General features: G+C 46.3%; 2 protein-coding genes across 4 annotated transcripts in view; one reads left to right on the forward strand and one right to left on the reverse strand.

Annotated features, from left to right (window-relative positions):
- HSF2BP (heat shock transcription factor 2 binding protein) overlaps window positions 1-14,557 on the reverse strand; it is a 148,363-nt gene extending 133,806 nt beyond the window's left edge. For all 3 annotated transcript variants that reach the window (XM_030806353.1, XM_003277355.3, XM_030806354.1), the window contains exons 1-3: window positions 14,444-14,557; window positions 13,116-13,375; window positions 11,641-11,791 (exon numbers count right to left, since the gene is read on the reverse strand). In XM_030806353.1, the coding sequence (XP_030662213.1) occupies window positions 11,641-11,791; window positions 13,116-13,151 (187 nt within the window). In that variant the 5' untranslated portion in view covers window positions 13,152-13,375; window positions 14,444-14,557. The remainder of the gene's footprint in view (window positions 1-11,640; window positions 11,792-13,115; window positions 13,376-14,443) is intronic.
- Window positions 14,558-14,608: 51 nt separating this feature from the next.
- RRP1B (ribosomal RNA processing 1B) overlaps window positions 14,609-18,099 on the forward strand; it is a 36,925-nt gene continuing 33,434 nt past the window's right edge. The window contains exon 1 of the mRNA XM_030806206.1: window positions 14,609-14,849. Within this exon, the coding sequence (XP_030662066.1) occupies window positions 14,720-14,849 (130 nt within the window). The 5' untranslated portion in view covers window positions 14,609-14,719. The remainder of the gene's footprint in view (window positions 14,850-18,099) is intronic.

The raw sequence follows: 18,099 nt of genomic DNA on the forward strand, positions 1-18,099 counted from the left end.
GGAGGAGGGAAAGAACAGTGACAAAAATGAGAAAATGCTATAGTGAAAGAGTGGGAACTACATAATACTTCCTCTCCACCACACTCATTTAGTTGATGAGTCAACAACAGCCAACAAAAATCCCAAAAAAATCCACGTCAATAAATCAAGCAAAAGTATTATCAACTTTAAAGTATTATGTTGCAGAAATACTGACATTCAAAAAAATCGAATACATAATACAAATTTTTAAGTGTTTGATCTCAAGAGCTAGGAAATCATCAGTTTTTATGCCAACATATACCAAGATTTGACGGTGCTAAGAGCTAATGGTCTAACTTCTTTGATTAAAGTAGTGATGCTTTAGGACAGTGATTCTCAAACTTTAGTGTACATCAGAATCCCTGGAGGACTTGATAATACAGAGTCAGCTGGGTCCCATCCACAGAGTTTCCAATTTGGAACGTCTGGGGTGAGCCTGAGAATTTACATTTCTAACAAGTTCCCAGATGAGACTCATGCTGCCTGTCTGGAACCCACACTTCGAGAACTACCTCTGGGCAATAACCTGGTCTCCCATCACCAATAAAATAAAATGAACACACAACACACGACCAGCAACAGCAAACACGTGAACCCATCCACAGAAACGTGAAAGAGCAAAAAAATGGAGAGTAATGGAAGGCAGCTACCTAATATTTGCCACATGAAGGAATTTCACTTCTTTACACATTCCCTCTCCTAATCCTTGAACTGAGAAAAACACAAGGCAACTCTGGTTATCTGTCTCATTCTTGTACTGTCACTTGCCATGAGTGAGAAAGCCTCAAAGAGCCAGGCGCCTGGAAAACAGAACATTACTCCACCCTAGAGGAGAAAAAGCTCACACACACTTCCTCAACTATGTGCAAACAAACGAGAAGGGGGTAGGGCTTTCGAATCTAGGGGTCTGAGAGGACAACAGGAAGCCAGAATAAGAAACTTGTGGGGACTGCTTAGAACCACATGTGTATCCCAAAAGCTCTAAAGGAAACGTTAATAAAGGAAGGAAGCAAGCAAGCTAGTCTCTAAATTTTCTAGAGACCCTGTCCTAGAAGAAAGATTAGAACCTAAAAGTAAATATGCAGACCAGCTAAACATTATAAAATTGGCTGGCAAAGCTTCTTATAAAATGTGTTTCTTAGGGGCCAGGCTCAGTGGCTTACGCCTGTGTAATTCCAGCACTTTGGAAAGCTGAGGTGGGAGGATCACTTGAGGCCGTAAGTTCGAGACCAGCCAGGGTAAGACTCCCATCTCTTAAAAAAAAAAAAAAAAAAAAAGTGTTTCTCAGAAATAGAGCAAAGTGCCTTTGGACTATTTCCTCTCCCTCAAATCAGTTTCATTTTCTGCTCTTTTAAGAAATATTGTGCCACAATGACTTTTACTGGAATTCTTGATTTTATCCTAATCCTAACCAAAAAATCAACTAGCAAGCACTATGCTTTAAAAACTACATACTTGCATTATTTGTGACAATGTTAAATGGAAATACATTATTTATACACATACACACTACAATCATCATATGAAATACCACCTATGGTCATAGACAAAAATGAACAAACTGAAAAACTAAGATGAAATTTGTGATTTAAAATTTTTTCTTTACATTTAACTGTTAAATTTGGCTTCTACTATTAAACTATATATTACTCAAACATGGTAAAGGAGATAGGAAATCTCTACAAGCCTTATCACGTGTAAAAACCTGTGGGAATTAACTTTGACCACCCAAAAGGACTCTCTTGCATTATGGTAATTTCATAATCACTTGTTCTAGACAGCTGCTAGTGTAAGTTAACATACCAGAGGGACAGGGTTAAAACATCCCACTCTACAGTAGGCAATCTCATAGAATTCCAGTCAGTCATCAGGGAGGCCACACCCATCTACGCCAGGCTCCTGGGGAGATGGCAAGTGCCCTTCTGCTGTATGAGGCCGCCGCCTTGTGGCCAGATGGAAGCATTGCTGCTGCCTTGGAACAGAACCCTGACCTTGCATTTTCAACTTGGCCCCACCGTATGCATGCTACCTAAAAGCACCCTGAAGGCAGGGATTTGCATAGGTTTTCTTCTATGCCTACCCTCCAAATGTCTATATGGAATATAGTAGGCAATACATAAATATTTGTCACATAAATTTATTTCACTTCTTTATACATTCCTTCTGCTAATCTTTGAACCAAGAAAAACACATGGCTACTTTATCTGTATGTCTCATTCTTATACAATAAGAATATGTTACTTTTATAATTTTTTTAAGCCCAGAGAGAGAAATAATATAAACAGTGAATATTACAAACAACCTAAATCATAGACCATTTAAACATCTATGTATCTTCTGAAACATTTTTTTTTTTTTTTTTTTTTGAGACGGAGTCTCTCTGTTGCCCAGGCTGGAGTGCAGTGGGGCGATCTCAGCTCACTGCAGCCAGGGCCTCCCAGGTTCAAGTGATCCCCTCAATCCAGCCTCCCAAGTAGCTGGGACTACAGGCGCCCGCCACCAACCACGCCTGGATAATTTTTGTATTTTTAGTAGAGATGTGGTTTCACTATGTTGGCTAGGCTGATCTTGAACTCCTGACCTCAAGTGATCTGCCCATCTTGGCCTCCCAAAGTGCTGTGATTACAGGCGTGAGCTGCTGCATGCAGTCCATAATCCCTTCTTAATACAGGTCTAATAACATGAGAATGGCTGTGTCTCTTGATGCTCAACTTATTCACAGGGAGGGTACAGAAAGCTAGAAATGAAAATAAGGGTTTCTAAAACACTAATCAAAGAAAACTGCACAAATGGCGTCAATTTATCTTACCATTTATCACCCGGTATGTGAGGTCAGGAGTTCAAGAGCAGCCTAGACAACATGGCGAAACCCCGTCTCTACTAAAAATACGAAAATTAGCCCGGCATGGTGGTACATGCCCATAGTCCCAGCTACTCGGGAGGCTGAGGTGTGAGGATTGCTTGAACCTGGAAGGCAGAGGCTGCAGTGAGCCAAGATCACGCCAATGCACTCCAGCCTGGGCAACAGAGCAAGACTTCATCTCAAAAAAAAAAAAAAAAAAAAAAAAAAACAAAAAAAAAAACAAAAATCAATCTTGCTGAACTCAAATTAATTCTGTTGATTTCCCAAACCAGAGTCAGGGAATTTTGCTTTTCATTCACTGACACACATATATGACATGAACAGTGGAGCGGTCACGGGTGATATTCAAACACTACACACCTCTTCCCCCTCCATCCTGACCACCTTTCCACCTTCTCTGTCCATAAGCTCCCCAAGTGTTTTTTTTCCTCTACTTTCCTGTGTTCTGGACAATCTGCACCCTGATCTGTGCCCCAAGAGGCAGATGTGAAGACCCACAGCAACAGGGCTCCCTCATCCTATGGCTTCCTGTTGGATGCAGTAGCAGCCCCGCAGGAAACTGGAGGACTGGAGAAGATGACTAAGGGTGGGACATGTCTCCCCACTCCATCCTCCCTGCTGGGCTTCATCCTTCAGGGTTGTCACAGGTGCTGTCAAGCATCTTGTCCGGAGCAACGCCTCTCACCACGTCTGGTACCTCTCTCCCTTCTCCTGCTCCTTCAGCCCAGGGGAGGCAATGGCACTCCACCCGTTAGTTCCTGGGTGCTTCTTTCTCCAGGCACTGGTTCCCCGAACCCTGATCACACTTTAATCTCTTCACTTTACTCTGTTTACTCCTTTTGTTCCCTGCCAGGATATGGATGTGATACACTCTTGATGTTCTTTCATTTGGGCCACAATAAACTCCGAGTCAAAGTAATAATCCTTTTTTGGTGCTGACTCTTTGGTTCCACTCCTCATGGATATTTCTCAAGTTCTTATTTCTATAGACTACAAATAATTCTTCCCAGAACTGAAACGGGGGTACCCCATATCAAACTATCAGGAAATTAATCTCAAAATATCCTACACTTTAGAAATCACATAGTGCAGTGGTTTTCAAATCCTACTGCTAAGAATCTAAGAGTACCTGGGGAACAATTACAGTCCCATAAACATTTAATTAATATCTCCATTTTACAATGTTATTTAAACTTTTTATTTGGAAGTAATTTCAAATTCACAAAAACTAATGCCAAAAAAAAAAAAATGCCTGTATCTCTCTTTACCCAGACTTACCTACTATTAACATTTTGTTTGCCTCATTTGCTCATCATTTATTTATTTAATTTAAAAAAATTTTTTTGAGATGGAGTTTCCCTCTGTTGCCCAGGCTAGAGTGCAGTGGCATGATCTCAACTCACTGTCACTTCTACCTTACGGGCTCAAGCGACTCTCCTGCCTCAGCCTCCCAAGTAGCTGGGATTACAGGTGTGCTGACCGCGCCTGGCCTTTTGTTTGTTTTTTTGGTTTTTTGGTTTTTTTTTAATTTTAAATATAAAAATGAGCCGGGCACGATGGCGCGCACCTGTAGTCCCAGCTACTCGGGAGGCTGAGGCAGGAGAATGGCATGAACCAGGAAGGCTGGGGTTGCATTGAGTCAAGATCATGCCACTGCACTCCAGCCTGGGTGACAGAGGGAGACTCCATCTCAAAAAAAAGGGAAGAAAAATCTGTTGGTCAAATATCTCACCAGCGTATCATGGCTGCACTAGTTTGCATTCACTGCTGATATTTTCAATGACCAAAACAAGGCTGGTTCACATTAATATCAAAAAATATATAAACAAATAAATTTTAAAAGATTAAAATTATTTAACATTTTAATTATTTCAGAAATGAGGCCAAAATTTTAGGTGTGCTGTCAACATACAAAAATAATTCCAGCTCCTCTGAGACTGTCAGTGAATATCTGACTGCCGCTAAGGTGCCAAACTATCAAATGCCGCATAATGCATGAAAAGTGTTTTCTGTAAGACAATGAAGATTTAAACAGACTGAATGGCTTTTTTATTATTTCTCTCCAAAATGAACAATTGCCAATCAAGGAAAGCAAAGAATTGCTAGATCTTAGCGATTTGATTGTAAAACAAAAATATCTGTCTCCTCTTATTTCAAGCTTCGTATCAGTTTAATTATAAAGTGTCTTCATATTGCTAGGTGAACTATTTCAAAACCACCATCTGCAACTCCTTATCTGTGGGATTGTGTCTTCTTGCTACTTCACAAGCAAAACTAAAAATGAACTGGATGCTGAAGGTGATCATCCAAGTATCTTCCAAAATCCCTGATACTAAATTTTTGTTTTCACCACACCACCTTCATTGTACTTACTGATTTTATAAGTAAATGTTCTAAAACAATTTTTAAAATAAATATCAGAAAATACAATTTTCATCTATTTTACATCTAGAACCATCATATACTATTACAGAATTTTTTTTTTGAGACGGAGTCTCACTCGGTTACCCAGGCTAGAGTACAGTGGCGCGATCTCGGCTCACTGCAAGCTCCGCCTCCTGGGTTCACGCCATTCTCCTGCCTCAGCCTCCCAAGAAGCTGGGACTACAGGTGCCCACCACCATGCCTGGCTAATTTTTGTATTTTTAGTAGATACAGGGTTTCACCATGTTAGCCAGGATGGTCTCGATCTCCTGACCTCGTGATCTGCCCACCTCGGCCTCCCAAAGTGCTGGGATTACAGGTGTGAGCCACCGCGCCCGACCCATAACATTTTATTTATAAAAAAATAGGATTTTCCTAGTTTTAAACAAATTTTTGATACCCACTGATTTATTCAACACTGTTGGATGAATAAAGCACAAGAAGGGATGAGAGAAAACAGAGGGTGATATTTTACTAAGTAATTAAGTGCCACTACCTTAGCAAGTCAAATGGAGGTTCCTATAGTGTTTTCAGGCTTGCTTTTTTTTTTTTTTTGAGATGGAGTCTCACTTTGTCACCCAGGTCAGAGTGCAGTGGCATGATCTGAGCTCACTGCAACCTCTGCCTCCTGGGTTCAAGCGATTCTCCTGCCTCAGCCTCCTGAGTAGCCGGGATTACAGGTACATGCCATCACACCCGGCTAATTTCTCTATTTTTAGTAGAGATGGGGTTTCACCTTGTCCGCCAGTCTGGTCTCGAACTCCTGACCTCAAGTGATCTGCCAGCCTTGGCTTCCCAAAGTGTTGGGATTACAGGCGTGAGCCACCGCACCCGGCCCGGTTTACATCTCTTGCAAACATACGTGAGTCTTACTCGAACCTCCCTAAACTTTTCCCAAACTCAAGAAGTGACAATGGCCGAGCCAGAAGCTAAGCTGCTGGGCTGTGAATTGGAGTGTCTCTTTATTTCCCCAAGGGTTCACATAGTTTCCCACACCATCTGAGGAGGTGTTATTTACCGGGGACTCCCATGAGCCAGGCACAGTGGCACACACTTTACAGAGCTTATCTCATTTTAAGCTTTGCCATAGCCTATGAGGTAAGCATTACTGTCCACATTTTGTAGACACTAATCAGCAAGCAGTATATAGACGATCCTTTATCTCCATACTCTCACTGCCGATCGTAAATCATGACACTTTGTCCTGACTTCACCACCGAGACTAATCAAACGTCCCTTCCATTCCATCCATATAGCCACAGTCCCACACACTAATGGAACCCACGACCTTCCTTGAAGAATGCTCTAATTCATCTTCCACCCAATTCCTCAAACCTATCCTACACTCACCTATAAAAACCATTCTCCTAAAAACGTCATTTTGATCACTATTTTGATGGTTATTTCCATGTGGTAATTTCCAGTTGACTCTCATCTCAAATTAAAAACAATCTATGATTGTCTTCCATAAACTGCTCATTTTCCATCCCTAATTCTGCTATACCCCCAATCCTTACTCCATACAGCAATCAAACACTAGCTGATGAACCTGCAATCGGTCCTGCTCAATCCTATGTGTGACTTTCACATGCCACCCCGCTGGCCTAGAATATCTCCCCTTCTCCTTCTAACAAATCATGCCTCTCCCCAGTACCCATCAACTCCCTAAGACTCTTAGGCAACACCTTCGTCAGTATTATTGCAAACTGCCACTTACCTTGCCCAGTCCTCCCAAAGGTAGATGCTGCGCTAGAATCAAAATCAAGCCCCATTCGCTACTCGATGTGTCACCTCAATCCTCTAGCTGGCTTACAAGTTACTGTATAGCCTAAGCCCATCCAAACAAAATTATATCCACACTCTAAAAGAAACTTCTCAAATCAGGTCTACTCCTTCCCTGCCTGCTGCATTCATTCCTACCTTCAGGTTGCATTTTGTCACTGCTTAAGATTGGAAGCACATGGTGACTCATGTCTGTAATCTCAGCACTTTGGGAGGCCGAGGCAGGCAGATCACTTGAGGTCAGGAGATCGAGACCAGCGTGGCCAATATGGTGCAACCCTGTCTCTACTAAAAATACAAAAATTAGCCAGGCATGATGGCAGGCGCCTGTATTCCCAGCTACTCTGGAGGCTGAGGCAGGAGAATAGCTTGAACCCGGGAGGCAGAGCTTGCAGTGAGCCGAGATCACACCACTGCACTGCAGCCTGGGTGACAGAGCAAGACTCCGTCTCAAAAAAAAAAAAAACTGGAAGCGCACATTAACCTCTAGAAGCAAAAGGAGTGGATACTGGACCATAGGGCTAGTGGGAGAGTAGAAGAATCAGTATGTCAAACGGCTCTTGCTGCCACAGTACAATCGTGAATTTCCTCTGTAGAGCTCTATTCTTAGAGTCATGTCTAGCATGATTAGCCAAGGAAGTCAGGCTCGTGGGAAGGCTTGGGGAGGGCCTTCAGATCTAGGCCTTATAAAAAGAAAAATTTTTATTTTTATTGATGTTGCCTAAATGGTAAAAACTCAAAAGCCAAAATTAGATAAAAGATGCCTTAGGAGGCCACAGTAACCCTCCTGGAACCAGCCCAGCCCAATCTGATCCTTCCTTTCTCTTAACACCACGTTTCCTGGAGCACATGTGCGTTTCATGAGATAGGACTGCAAACTAGAAAGAAGGGCATCAGGCCAAGCGCAGTGGCTCATGACTGTAATCCAGTGCTTTGGGAGGCCGAGGTGGGCAGATCACCTGAGGTCAGGAGTTCAAGACTAGTCTGGCCAACGTGGTGAAACCTGGTCTCTAACTAAAAATACAAAAATTAGCTGGCGTGGTGGCACACACCTGTAATCACAGCTACTTGGGAGGCTGAGGCAAGAGAATCGCTTGAACCCAGGAGGCAGAGGTTGCAGGGTTGCAGTGAGCTGAGATCATGCCACTGCACTCAAGCCTGGGCAACAGAGTGAGACTCGGAAGAGAGAAAGAGAGACAGAGAGAGAGAAAGAGAGAAAAGGGAAAGGAAGGGAAGAGAAGGGGAGGGAAGAGGGGAGAGGAGGGGAGGGAGAAGGAAGGAAGAGAGAGAAGGAAAGAAGGGCATGCAGAGACAGTAGGGTGCTCCCTCAAGACCAAATAATCAGCCAGGGAGATAATGACAGACAAAATCAGGGGCCCTGCACTCCCAACAACTTATAAAGTAAAATGGAAATAAAACCATGTGTCTGAAGGAGAAGCACAGGGTACCCTGACAACATTTCAAAGGAAGATGAATCATGTCGAGGTAGTCAGATTAGGCGGTGACTCTGGGCCGGGGCTGTGACCAATAATATAAAGCCTTTTAAGCCCGAGTATGGTTTTGTTTAGGTTTTTGGATAATAGTGAGTTTGGGTGGGGTTTTTAGGTTTTTGTTCTTTATCCTAAAAACAAAGAGAAGCTTTTGAAGACTTACACAGGTGAATGGCATCATCAGATTGAACTGCCATAAACTACTCAGGCTACAGTGTGTCCGAGGGACTGGAGAGTGGCAGTGAGGAGATCGCCAGGAGGAGGCAGAACACAGCAGTCGAGACAGACGCAGGCTGATGATTCAGGATGCATCCATGAAGTAACACTCGCAAGACTTACCAGCGGACAGGTTTCATGGGAAGTAGTGAGGAAGAGAGACAGGTAACAAGGAAGACTCCTGGGTCTCTAGTCTGGGTGTTGGTGCTCTGGGGAGACTGAGGCAGGCCAGTGTAAGACAGGGGCAGGGGACAGATAGCATGAGGCAGATATGACAACAGGAAGTAAAAATTAGCTTGCACCAAGAAAGCAAAAGTCTGTCCTGACTTCTGTCAGGCTGGAATAACAAACACAGATAAAGTCAGGTGCCAAGTTAACAGAAAATATCTCTTAAAGACAATGCAACTGTAACGTGTCATAATGACCTCTTCTTCAAGTGACTGCTAACTTCTCATTCACTGAGAAGCCTTATTCTGTAAAATCCCAGACTCGCAGAAATTTTGTTGTTTGAAATTATACAAGTAGGAAGATCCCACTCTTGCCTGCAGGATCTGAGTCACTGTGACACAGAAAAGAACCCTATTTCCAGCTACTGCAGAGCTTCAAGTAAGGGATTTCTATAACAATGTTCCACGTCTATTATGACTGTTGTAGTTTTCAAGGAAACGGGACCTGAGCCCACTTCACAGTCAGAATTAATATTGGTCCCTTTAGACACAGTTCTATTTTTGCTTCATTTATGCTTCACCTAATACCACTCTGTCTCCAAGTCCTAGAACAACTCTATCCTCTTCTTTGTTGAGAAGCCCCATGGTTTCTCGGTGTTCTGGTATGGTCTTCCTCACTGCAAAGAGCCATAACCCTCACTCTGTTAGACTGTGGGTCTGTTCCTGGTGACCTTAGATGGATTAGGCTAGGGCAAACATTCAGAACTTGAAATAATCATGAAACAAGCAGGAAGAAATGCCAAGTAGGAGTCAGGCACGAAGCCGTGAGCTTGGAGAGTTCTGGGCCAGAGAGTAAATCCAGCAGCCCCTGGCATCAAGATGGTAACTGAAGCTATGAGTATGCATGAGACTGCCTAGGGAGAAGCCATGGGGTGAGGCAAGAAGAGGGGCCTGGGCCTGAGCCTCAAGCCCTATTTGAAGGCTGCTAAGCAGAGAAGGATAAATTTCAGCCAAGGGGAATAAGCAGGAATTGCTAGAGAGACTATGGGAAAAAAGGTGACTCTATAGCCTGGGGGAGGCCAGGACTATGAAATAAGATCTCCCAAAGTCAGACTGTGATCAAGTGACCACAGATTTGTTTGTGGCCCTCACTCGGTTTGATTGTGGCAGGGGGACTGATCACTAAAGACATTCATGTTAACTAACTCATGAGACCCTGATGTATTTTTTAGAGTGCCAGTTTATTAATTTATAGTGAGAATATAACCAACCAGCAGGCTGCCATACAGTGCTACTGGTGTATGCCTATTTACCTTCCTTTCCTGAAGATAAATGCACAAGGAATGACTAATCTCAGAAAGTTGCTGGATGAGCATGAAATCAAAACCAGGGAAATTAGAAGTCAATGACCTGACATTTTGGCAACCAGTGACAAGCCATGTATCCAGCAGAGGCCCAGTGGGAAAAAGAAATCAACCCAGATGTTGAGACTTTTCTGAAAGGACCACTTACAGAGGGGAGAGCAGAGATAACAGAACCACCAAGGGACAGTGAGGTACCCAGGGACTAGCAACAGCCCTACAGCCACAGGAGCAGGAGTACAGCAAGGGCTAGAACTATGGAAGAGGCCTCTAGACAGGAGTCTTTGTTGTGGAGGGATGCAGCTACTGCCACAAAACAGCAGCAAAGCAGGGAGGGAGCAGAAAGAAACACCTCAACCTCTGTCTCCACCCAGCAATGCCTTCCATTGGTGAGCCTCACTGGCAGCCAGCAAGGGAACCAGGAGAACCCCATCTGCAGGGCTCTACCTCCCAGAGCACACCATAGGGCAGAGAAGAATGGATCCGAGGACTTCGGAGAGAATATAAACAGGACAAGGTGCTGTGGACGAGAACTGTCCCTTCTAACTGGATATGGCTGGCCCACTGACCAGATACATTTGCACATGCCAGAAACTCATATTCTTGGGGTGAGCTATCTTCTTGTCTGGACGAGTGCTACACCTACCTGGGCCCCCTGGATGCACCTTTTCTAGAGGGCACACAGGGAGGGCTAACAACCAAATGTCATGCAGTAAATTGGCCTTTACCGTCAAAGGCTGATTTAATCATGATTCGGCCTCAATCAAGCAAGTGCTAAGACAATCTCAGAATATGTCCAGGAACTTCAATAGGCTGGTATTCACCATAATGGCTCAGCTCAAATCTCAAGTCTGAATGGACACCAGAAAGCCTAAACTTCAATCAGTTCTAGAAACTGGCTCACCCATCCACCTAAAGATAAGTGAACACACTTCCAGCTATCTCTACTGACAAGTAAACTCCATGCAAGGTTTCCATATGGCAAGATCCTTAACTTACACAGTAAGTACTTAATTTTCAGAATAGAGCTTTTCAGTTATCAAAAGTATGAAATTCTTCTGCCAATGAAGAGAGTGAGAGAGAAAGAGAAGCTGTTAACAGATGCTCAGAAAACTGGCAACCAACTTACACCAACTTACATATGTCCAAGTCACTACATTGAGGAAACCTCCCTTTCTTAGGTCATCAGACTCTCCCAAATATCATCACAAGGACTATAAGAGTACCTTAAAATTTGTTTACAATTATTTACCTAAGGTAAATCTGCTAGAACAAATTACTGTTATCACCAATGACTGCTGAAAATGGAGACTCACTTTTTTCTACAACCTTTAATTTCTGGAAGCTCTCCAGCACCTCCCCATTTAGTATTCTGGGTAAGAAGTCCCGTATTTGCATCACTTCAGTTGTCAGCCGTTCCAGGTCCTTCTTTCTGACTTTAACAAATTCCTCTTTAGTTCCCATGTGCTAAAAGAACAAGCAGATCTTATTATATTTCTCTTCACATGACAAAAAAAACAACAGCCCAAGTTAACTTGCTTTTCTTTCATGCCTCTTATGTGCATCGTTGTTTCAAATCATGTCTCTACCTACTGTATGTTCTGCTATAGATATGTTTTATGTATATATAAACATTTTGAAAGCTGAAGCTTCAGCCTTCAAAAAGGGAGCCAGATGTTAAAAATAATAAGGACAAACAGGCCAGGCATGGTGGCTCACACTTGAAATCCCAGGAATTTGGGAGGCCAGGAGTTCAAGACCAGTCTGGGCAACATAGAGACCCTGTCACTATAAAAATATGAAAACGTGCCCAGGAGGCCCGGCGCAGTGGCTTGCGCCTGTAATCCCAGCACTTTGGGAGGCCGAGGCGGGTGGATCACCTGAGGTCAGGAGTTCAAGACCAGCCTGACCAATATGGTGAAACTCCATCTCACTAAAAATACAAAAATTAGCCAGGTGTGGTGGCGGGCGCCTATACTCAGCAGGCTGACACGGGAAGAAGGCTTGAGCTCAGGAGTTGGAGGCTGCAGTGAGCTATGATCATACCACTGCACTCCAGTCTGGGCAACAGAGCAAGACCACGAAAAAGAAAAGTCATACAAGAGCTCTATTCCTAAAAGTCAAAGAAAACCCCTGCAACTTTTTATCATTGCAGCACCAAACTAATCAGGAGGAAAAGGAAGTCATCTAGTTTCCTACTGGGTTTGCCAAGCCCTCCGCCCGTGATCTCACCTACTATTCACCCCAAGCTTCCAAGATTGTCTAGATGGAAATTAAGGCACGGGAGCTAGATGACTTTCAATGCAGCACAATTAATAACGGGTGGAAGCAGGATGTGAACACGGATCTGGCCCCAGAGTCCAAGCGCCTTCTCCATCGCATGCAATCAGTTACAGTTATAAAATCGATGGAGGGCAGATTCTCTCTAAGCCTGACGCTAAGTCCCGAAGCAGGGGGCCACGGCCTTCGGAGGGGAACTGGGCTTCCACAGGGCAGAGAGGAGAGTGACCATCCATCCCACGCTCCCATGCCCGCTTTGGCGCCACTGAGTGCCCCCACCGCGCGCAGCCTCACAGACCGGGTCCCCGCGTGGGTTTGGAGGCGAAGTCGCCTCCCACCCAGGTCACCACCCCGCTCTGGCCCAGCCCACGCTGTGAGGGGAGGAAGTCTCCAGGCTTCCCCCAAGCACGCGACAGCGGGCCCCGTCTCGGAGCGCACGGAGCAAGGCCCTGAAGGAAGTGAATGGCGACGGCTCAAACATGCTGGCGGCGGCCAGGGCTTCCTCACTGACCCGGCAGGCCTCCTCAGCGGCGCCCGCTTCGCCCATGGCCGCTGCCGCCTAGGCTCCGTTCGCCTGCGCGTCGGCGCGCCCTCTGACCCCTCACGCCAGAAAGCGCGGGAACGTGTCCGCGCCAGGGGTCGGGAACGGAGAGCCGCCGGGCTCAAACCTCGCAGAATTTGCGCAGTATTCTCGGCCTAGAGAGCGAGGAGTGGCCTTGGCGAGGTCCCACTTTGGCTCTTCTGGCTTAGCCGGGGTTTTAAACTTGTTATCTGCAAAGCAGAAGGAAAGTCAGCCCCTGATGTAAGTGTCAAGTAAAATAAATCGGATGGGTCCTTTCCTGTTTGGCGAGGAATGCTACACTAAGGGGGACTGCGTTCAAACGGGCAGTCTTTGCTGGAAACCTCGCCTCCGCCGTTCGCCTTCCCTCGCTCGGATTCAGGCGCTTTTATGTTAAGGGTTGAATTTTTGTGTCAACAGGCACCTCGGGAGGTCGCCCAGATAACTGAGCGGAGCAACTGAGATAACCCCCGCTAGGTGTGCAGTGACCTAGTCCATTAATTTGCCCCAGCACGCCCGCTGAGTCCGCAAAATATAGGATGGCCTCGGGTTTTAGATGAACCCAAAGCTAAGATTTCTTCCCTCTCTGGAATTAGCAAGCAGCCCGCCCTGCCCAACTCCCCTGGAAGCGCGCGTGCTCTCCAGGCCTCGGGACGCCTGCGCGGGCGCCCCTGCACTGGCACCAGGGCTCCGGGGTAGGGGCGCGCCGACCTGCCCAAGCCTCTGCAGGCGCTGGAGGAAGGCGAGCTCTCCACCCGCTCAACAGGCCCCAGTGCTGGCCTTTCCTTCCAGTCTCAACTCCACCCGGGGGCCCGGGGGCTCCATAGTTAAAAACTCCACGCCACGGAGATCGCAGGTGAGCTGCTGGCTCAACCAGGTGTGCTAAATGGGATTAAAGATCCTAGACCGTGGCCAGGCACGGTGGCTCAAGCCTGTAATCCCAACGATCAGGGAGGCCGACGCGGGAGGATTGCTTGAGCCCAGGAGTTTGAGACCAGCCTGGGCAACATAGCGAGACACCGTCTCTACAAAAAAATAACAAGTAGTGGGGCGTGATGGCGCGCGCCTGTAGTCTCAGCCACTTGGGCGGTCGAGATGGGAGGATCGCTTGAGTCTGGGAGGTTGAGGCTGCAGTGAGCCAGGATCACCGCCAAGATCGCGCCACTGCATTCCAGCCTGGGCGACAGAGGAAGACCCTGTCTCAAAAACAAAGAAAAAATCCTAGACCGTTTACAAACAGCCTTCCGTCTCTTCCTGGCCAAGTCCTAACCCTGGCTAACCTCGCCGTCTACAGCCTGAATTCTGGCAACCGAAAGGCAGCGCCGGCGCCACGTGCACACAGGCTGGGCCGCTCCGCCAGCTGCCAGGGTCACGGCCACGCTCACTCCCAGAGCGCGCTGCGAGCGGCGGCGCCTTTGTGACGCCATCAGCCCGCGCGCCGCCGCCGCCTTCTGTGCAGTCGCGGCCCGGGCGGACGGTGGCTGCCTGCTCCGCAGCGCTCGGCTGGCGGCAGCAGCACCGCGGGTTGCGCGGCCGGGGATGCTCCAGTGGGCGCGATGGCCCCCGCCATGCAGCCGGCCGAGATCCAGTTTGCCCAGCGGCTGGCGTCCAGCGAGAAGGGCATCCGGGACCGAGCGGTGAAGAAGCTGCGCCAGTACATCAGCGTGAAGACGCAGAGGGAGACAGGTGGGCGCACGGCGGCGGTCAGCAGCGCCACATGGCGGGCGGGGGGCCGGGGTTGGGGCTGCGGCCCCGGCACGGAATGCGGCTTCCACGTGTTGTCGTGACACCCAGCGTGTGCTTCGGTTTTCGCGCTGCCAGAACCGCTTCTTGCTGTGTCTAGTGCCTTTTTACACTTAAGGAAACGGGTTGAGGGGGTTCCGTTACTTGTGAAAGTCACAGTAAGCGGGGAAGCTGAGAAAAGACCCACATGGGTCCGATTCCCCAGCCGGCATCTCGAATCGCTGGGGTGGCCTGATTTGCCCTGGTGTCCGGTCGGTGATTGCCGCCTTCCTTTGACCAGCACCTTCACGTGACGGGGCTGCAGGAGAGAAGACAGAATCACTACCCTCGAGGATCTATTAGTAATAAAGCAAGGAGGCAAACAGGCAAATAAAGTAGACCTTGTGTAAGTGTAGTAAAGGAAATGAAAACCAGGTAGTAGGCCGGGCGCCGTGTCTCACGCATGTAATCCCAGCACCGTGGGAAGCCGAGGCGGGCGGATCACCTGAGGTCGGGAGTTCGAGACCAGCCGGGCCAACATGGTGAAACCCCGGCTCTATTAAAAATACAAAATTAGCTGGGCATGGTGGTGCATGCCTGTAATCTCAATACTCGGGAGGCTGAGGCAGGAGAATCGCTTGAACCTGGGAGGCGGAGGTTGCGGTGAGCCGAGATCGCACCATTGCACTCCAGCCTAGGCAACAAGAGCGAAACTCTGTCTCAAAAAGAAAAGGAAAGGAAAGGAAAAAGAAAACCAGGTAATAGCAAAAAGGGAAGGAGGTTGCTCTTCTTGATAGGCTGTTCTGGGAAGGCCTTTCTGGGGTGATGTTCACCTCAGATCTGAAGAGAGATGAGCGGAAACCGCCTATGCAGAGGCAGGAAAGAGCTTCACGTGCCCTAGGAGTGGTTTGAAAGACCAATAAGTTGGGGTTGGCGGGGCGAGTGTTATGAGATGAAGTTGGAGATGTAGGCAGTGGCCAGATCACACAGGGCTTTGTAGTTTAGATTTTAACGGCACTGCTGTTGAATGATTTCATTTGCCCGATCCAAAAATATTTTCTGTAAACTCTTGAGTGAGCCCATACAATATGAACTACAATGTGTGATAGAGGTTTTAAGATGAAGTTTGATTTAGTTACTGATGGTACTAATACATTTAGAATCTGCTTAAAAGAACAGATATTATCTCCCCCATCACTGACATTCTCAGCTTGTTTTATTTTTAAGAGAAATCACCAGACTACCCAAAAAAAAAAAAATACACTTTCCTGGGAAGTCTGGTAGAAAAAGGAATAAAGACCAAAATTCCTGACTTTGATTCTGTTAAGAATCTCCCCAAGAGATTTTGTTTACTCTCACAGTCCCAGGTACCCCATATATGCTGGTGGTTTCTAAACCTAAATTGTTGACCCAGCCCTTTCCTACTTGCAGCTCGGATGTGATGTGCCTTGCTAGCCTGGCTTTTCTACCTGGCACCTCGCACTCAGGATGCCAAAAAACGTTCTATTTTCTTTCCCCGAAAGCCTGTTCTCTGCTGCTGCTCTGCTGCCACCTGTTTTCTTTTCTTTTGGTTGCTGGTTCCCACTAGCCATTCAGATTCCAGCTGGACACACGGGATTGTCCTGGACTCCTCTGTCTTCGTCATCCTCTTCCCCTGGCCCACATCCAGTGTCCCTCAGTCCTCCCTCCTTCGCCTCCTGATGAAATAAATTCTCTGACCGTGGGCCCTTTGTATCTCACCCAAACTTCTGCAACTGCATATTTCCTAACTGGTCTCCTTAACTTCATTTGTGTCCCCAGGAATCTGTCCTCCACAGACCAGCCCAGGGTCATCTTCCTAAAACAAATCTGATCCCACATCACCAATATTTTTTGAAATTCAGTGTCTGCAAGTCATGATGCGTCCTCAGGTGCTCTTCCTGCCTAAGCCCCGTGTGACTGCTTCATGTTCCGTCAACAGAACCGGTCATGGTCATGGTTCTTGGTGTACAGCACACAATTTCTCACCTCTCTGCCTTTGCTTCTCCTGTTCACTCTGCAGAGAATCCCACACCTTCTTCACTGCCAGCATTCAGTTCAGTATCACTTCCTTCAAAAAGCCTCTCCTAGCATCTTGCCCTACTCCTCCAGGGTTCTAAAACATCCACTGTGTCTCTGTTGTAGCACTTAGCTACATTGCTTCTTAATTATCAACGTGTCATTCTTCTCCCAAAACACTGTAAGCTTCCATCTGTTTTCTTAGCCAGAAGTGGGAGTACATCCAACCATAAAAGGTCTTGGCCTATACAAGAGTGGAAGACCAGAGGCAATACTTATGGTGCTAAGACAGCCTAGACAGAGGCTTTTGCTCAAACCCTTTGGTGGGCCAGCCCAGGATTTGCAAATGCTGAGGTTATGCGGGGGCCTAAGACCAGTTTACACCAGTGCTCCAGAGTCCTGTCTGGTTAGTGCCTATCACACCCAGAGTGACTTGTCTTGTATATCTTGTTCACCACCACATTGCATGGAGTACAATGGGCCTTCAAAAAATAACTCTGCAGCGTGAACGTCATGGACAGTGATAATGGGACAAGAAAACACAAGGTCTCCACCACAGCTATGCCCCATCACAATTAAAACACAAGTTTGGAAATAGCTTGGCCTGACATTTAACTCCCGATGACAGGCTCAAACTTTTTTGCATCTTGTCTTAGGCATCATAAAGGAAATGTGAGATATCACTCTTCCTGAAGCATGAGCTGTTCTGCAGCAACATAGATAGCTTTGTAATTTTAAAAATAAATTGGAAATCTTTGTATTGCTTTAAGTAACAGAATGTTGCGCTCCTGCTCTAACTGTTCAAGTTGGGTACTCACAGTCATAAAATGATCACTCTCCATGGCTTTCATTCATAAGAGCTTATTTGTTCCAATTCATTCGTTCATTCATATATTTAGCAAACATTTATGGACTGCCAACTGTGTACTATTATGTACGCTATTCTTGGCACTGGGAATATAGCAGTGAACAAAACAGACAATCCCTGCCTATCTTATCAGTTCTGCAACTTTAAAAATATTGACTAAAATGGGGAGGCATCCCAAAATCAACCAGGTGACAATTTCATTTGTATCATTGCTTTCTTTTTGGCAGCATACAAAATAACAGTACATCTTATGGTTGATGCTGTATTAGATTCAGTGTAGATGATGGAGGAAATAAGTTTTTTTATAAT

This window comes from Nomascus leucogenys, chromosome 25 (assembly GCF_006542625.1).
Source record: "Nomascus leucogenys isolate Asia chromosome 25, Asia_NLE_v1, whole genome shotgun sequence".
NCBI lineage: Eukaryota > Metazoa > Chordata > Mammalia > Primates > Hylobatidae > Nomascus > Nomascus leucogenys.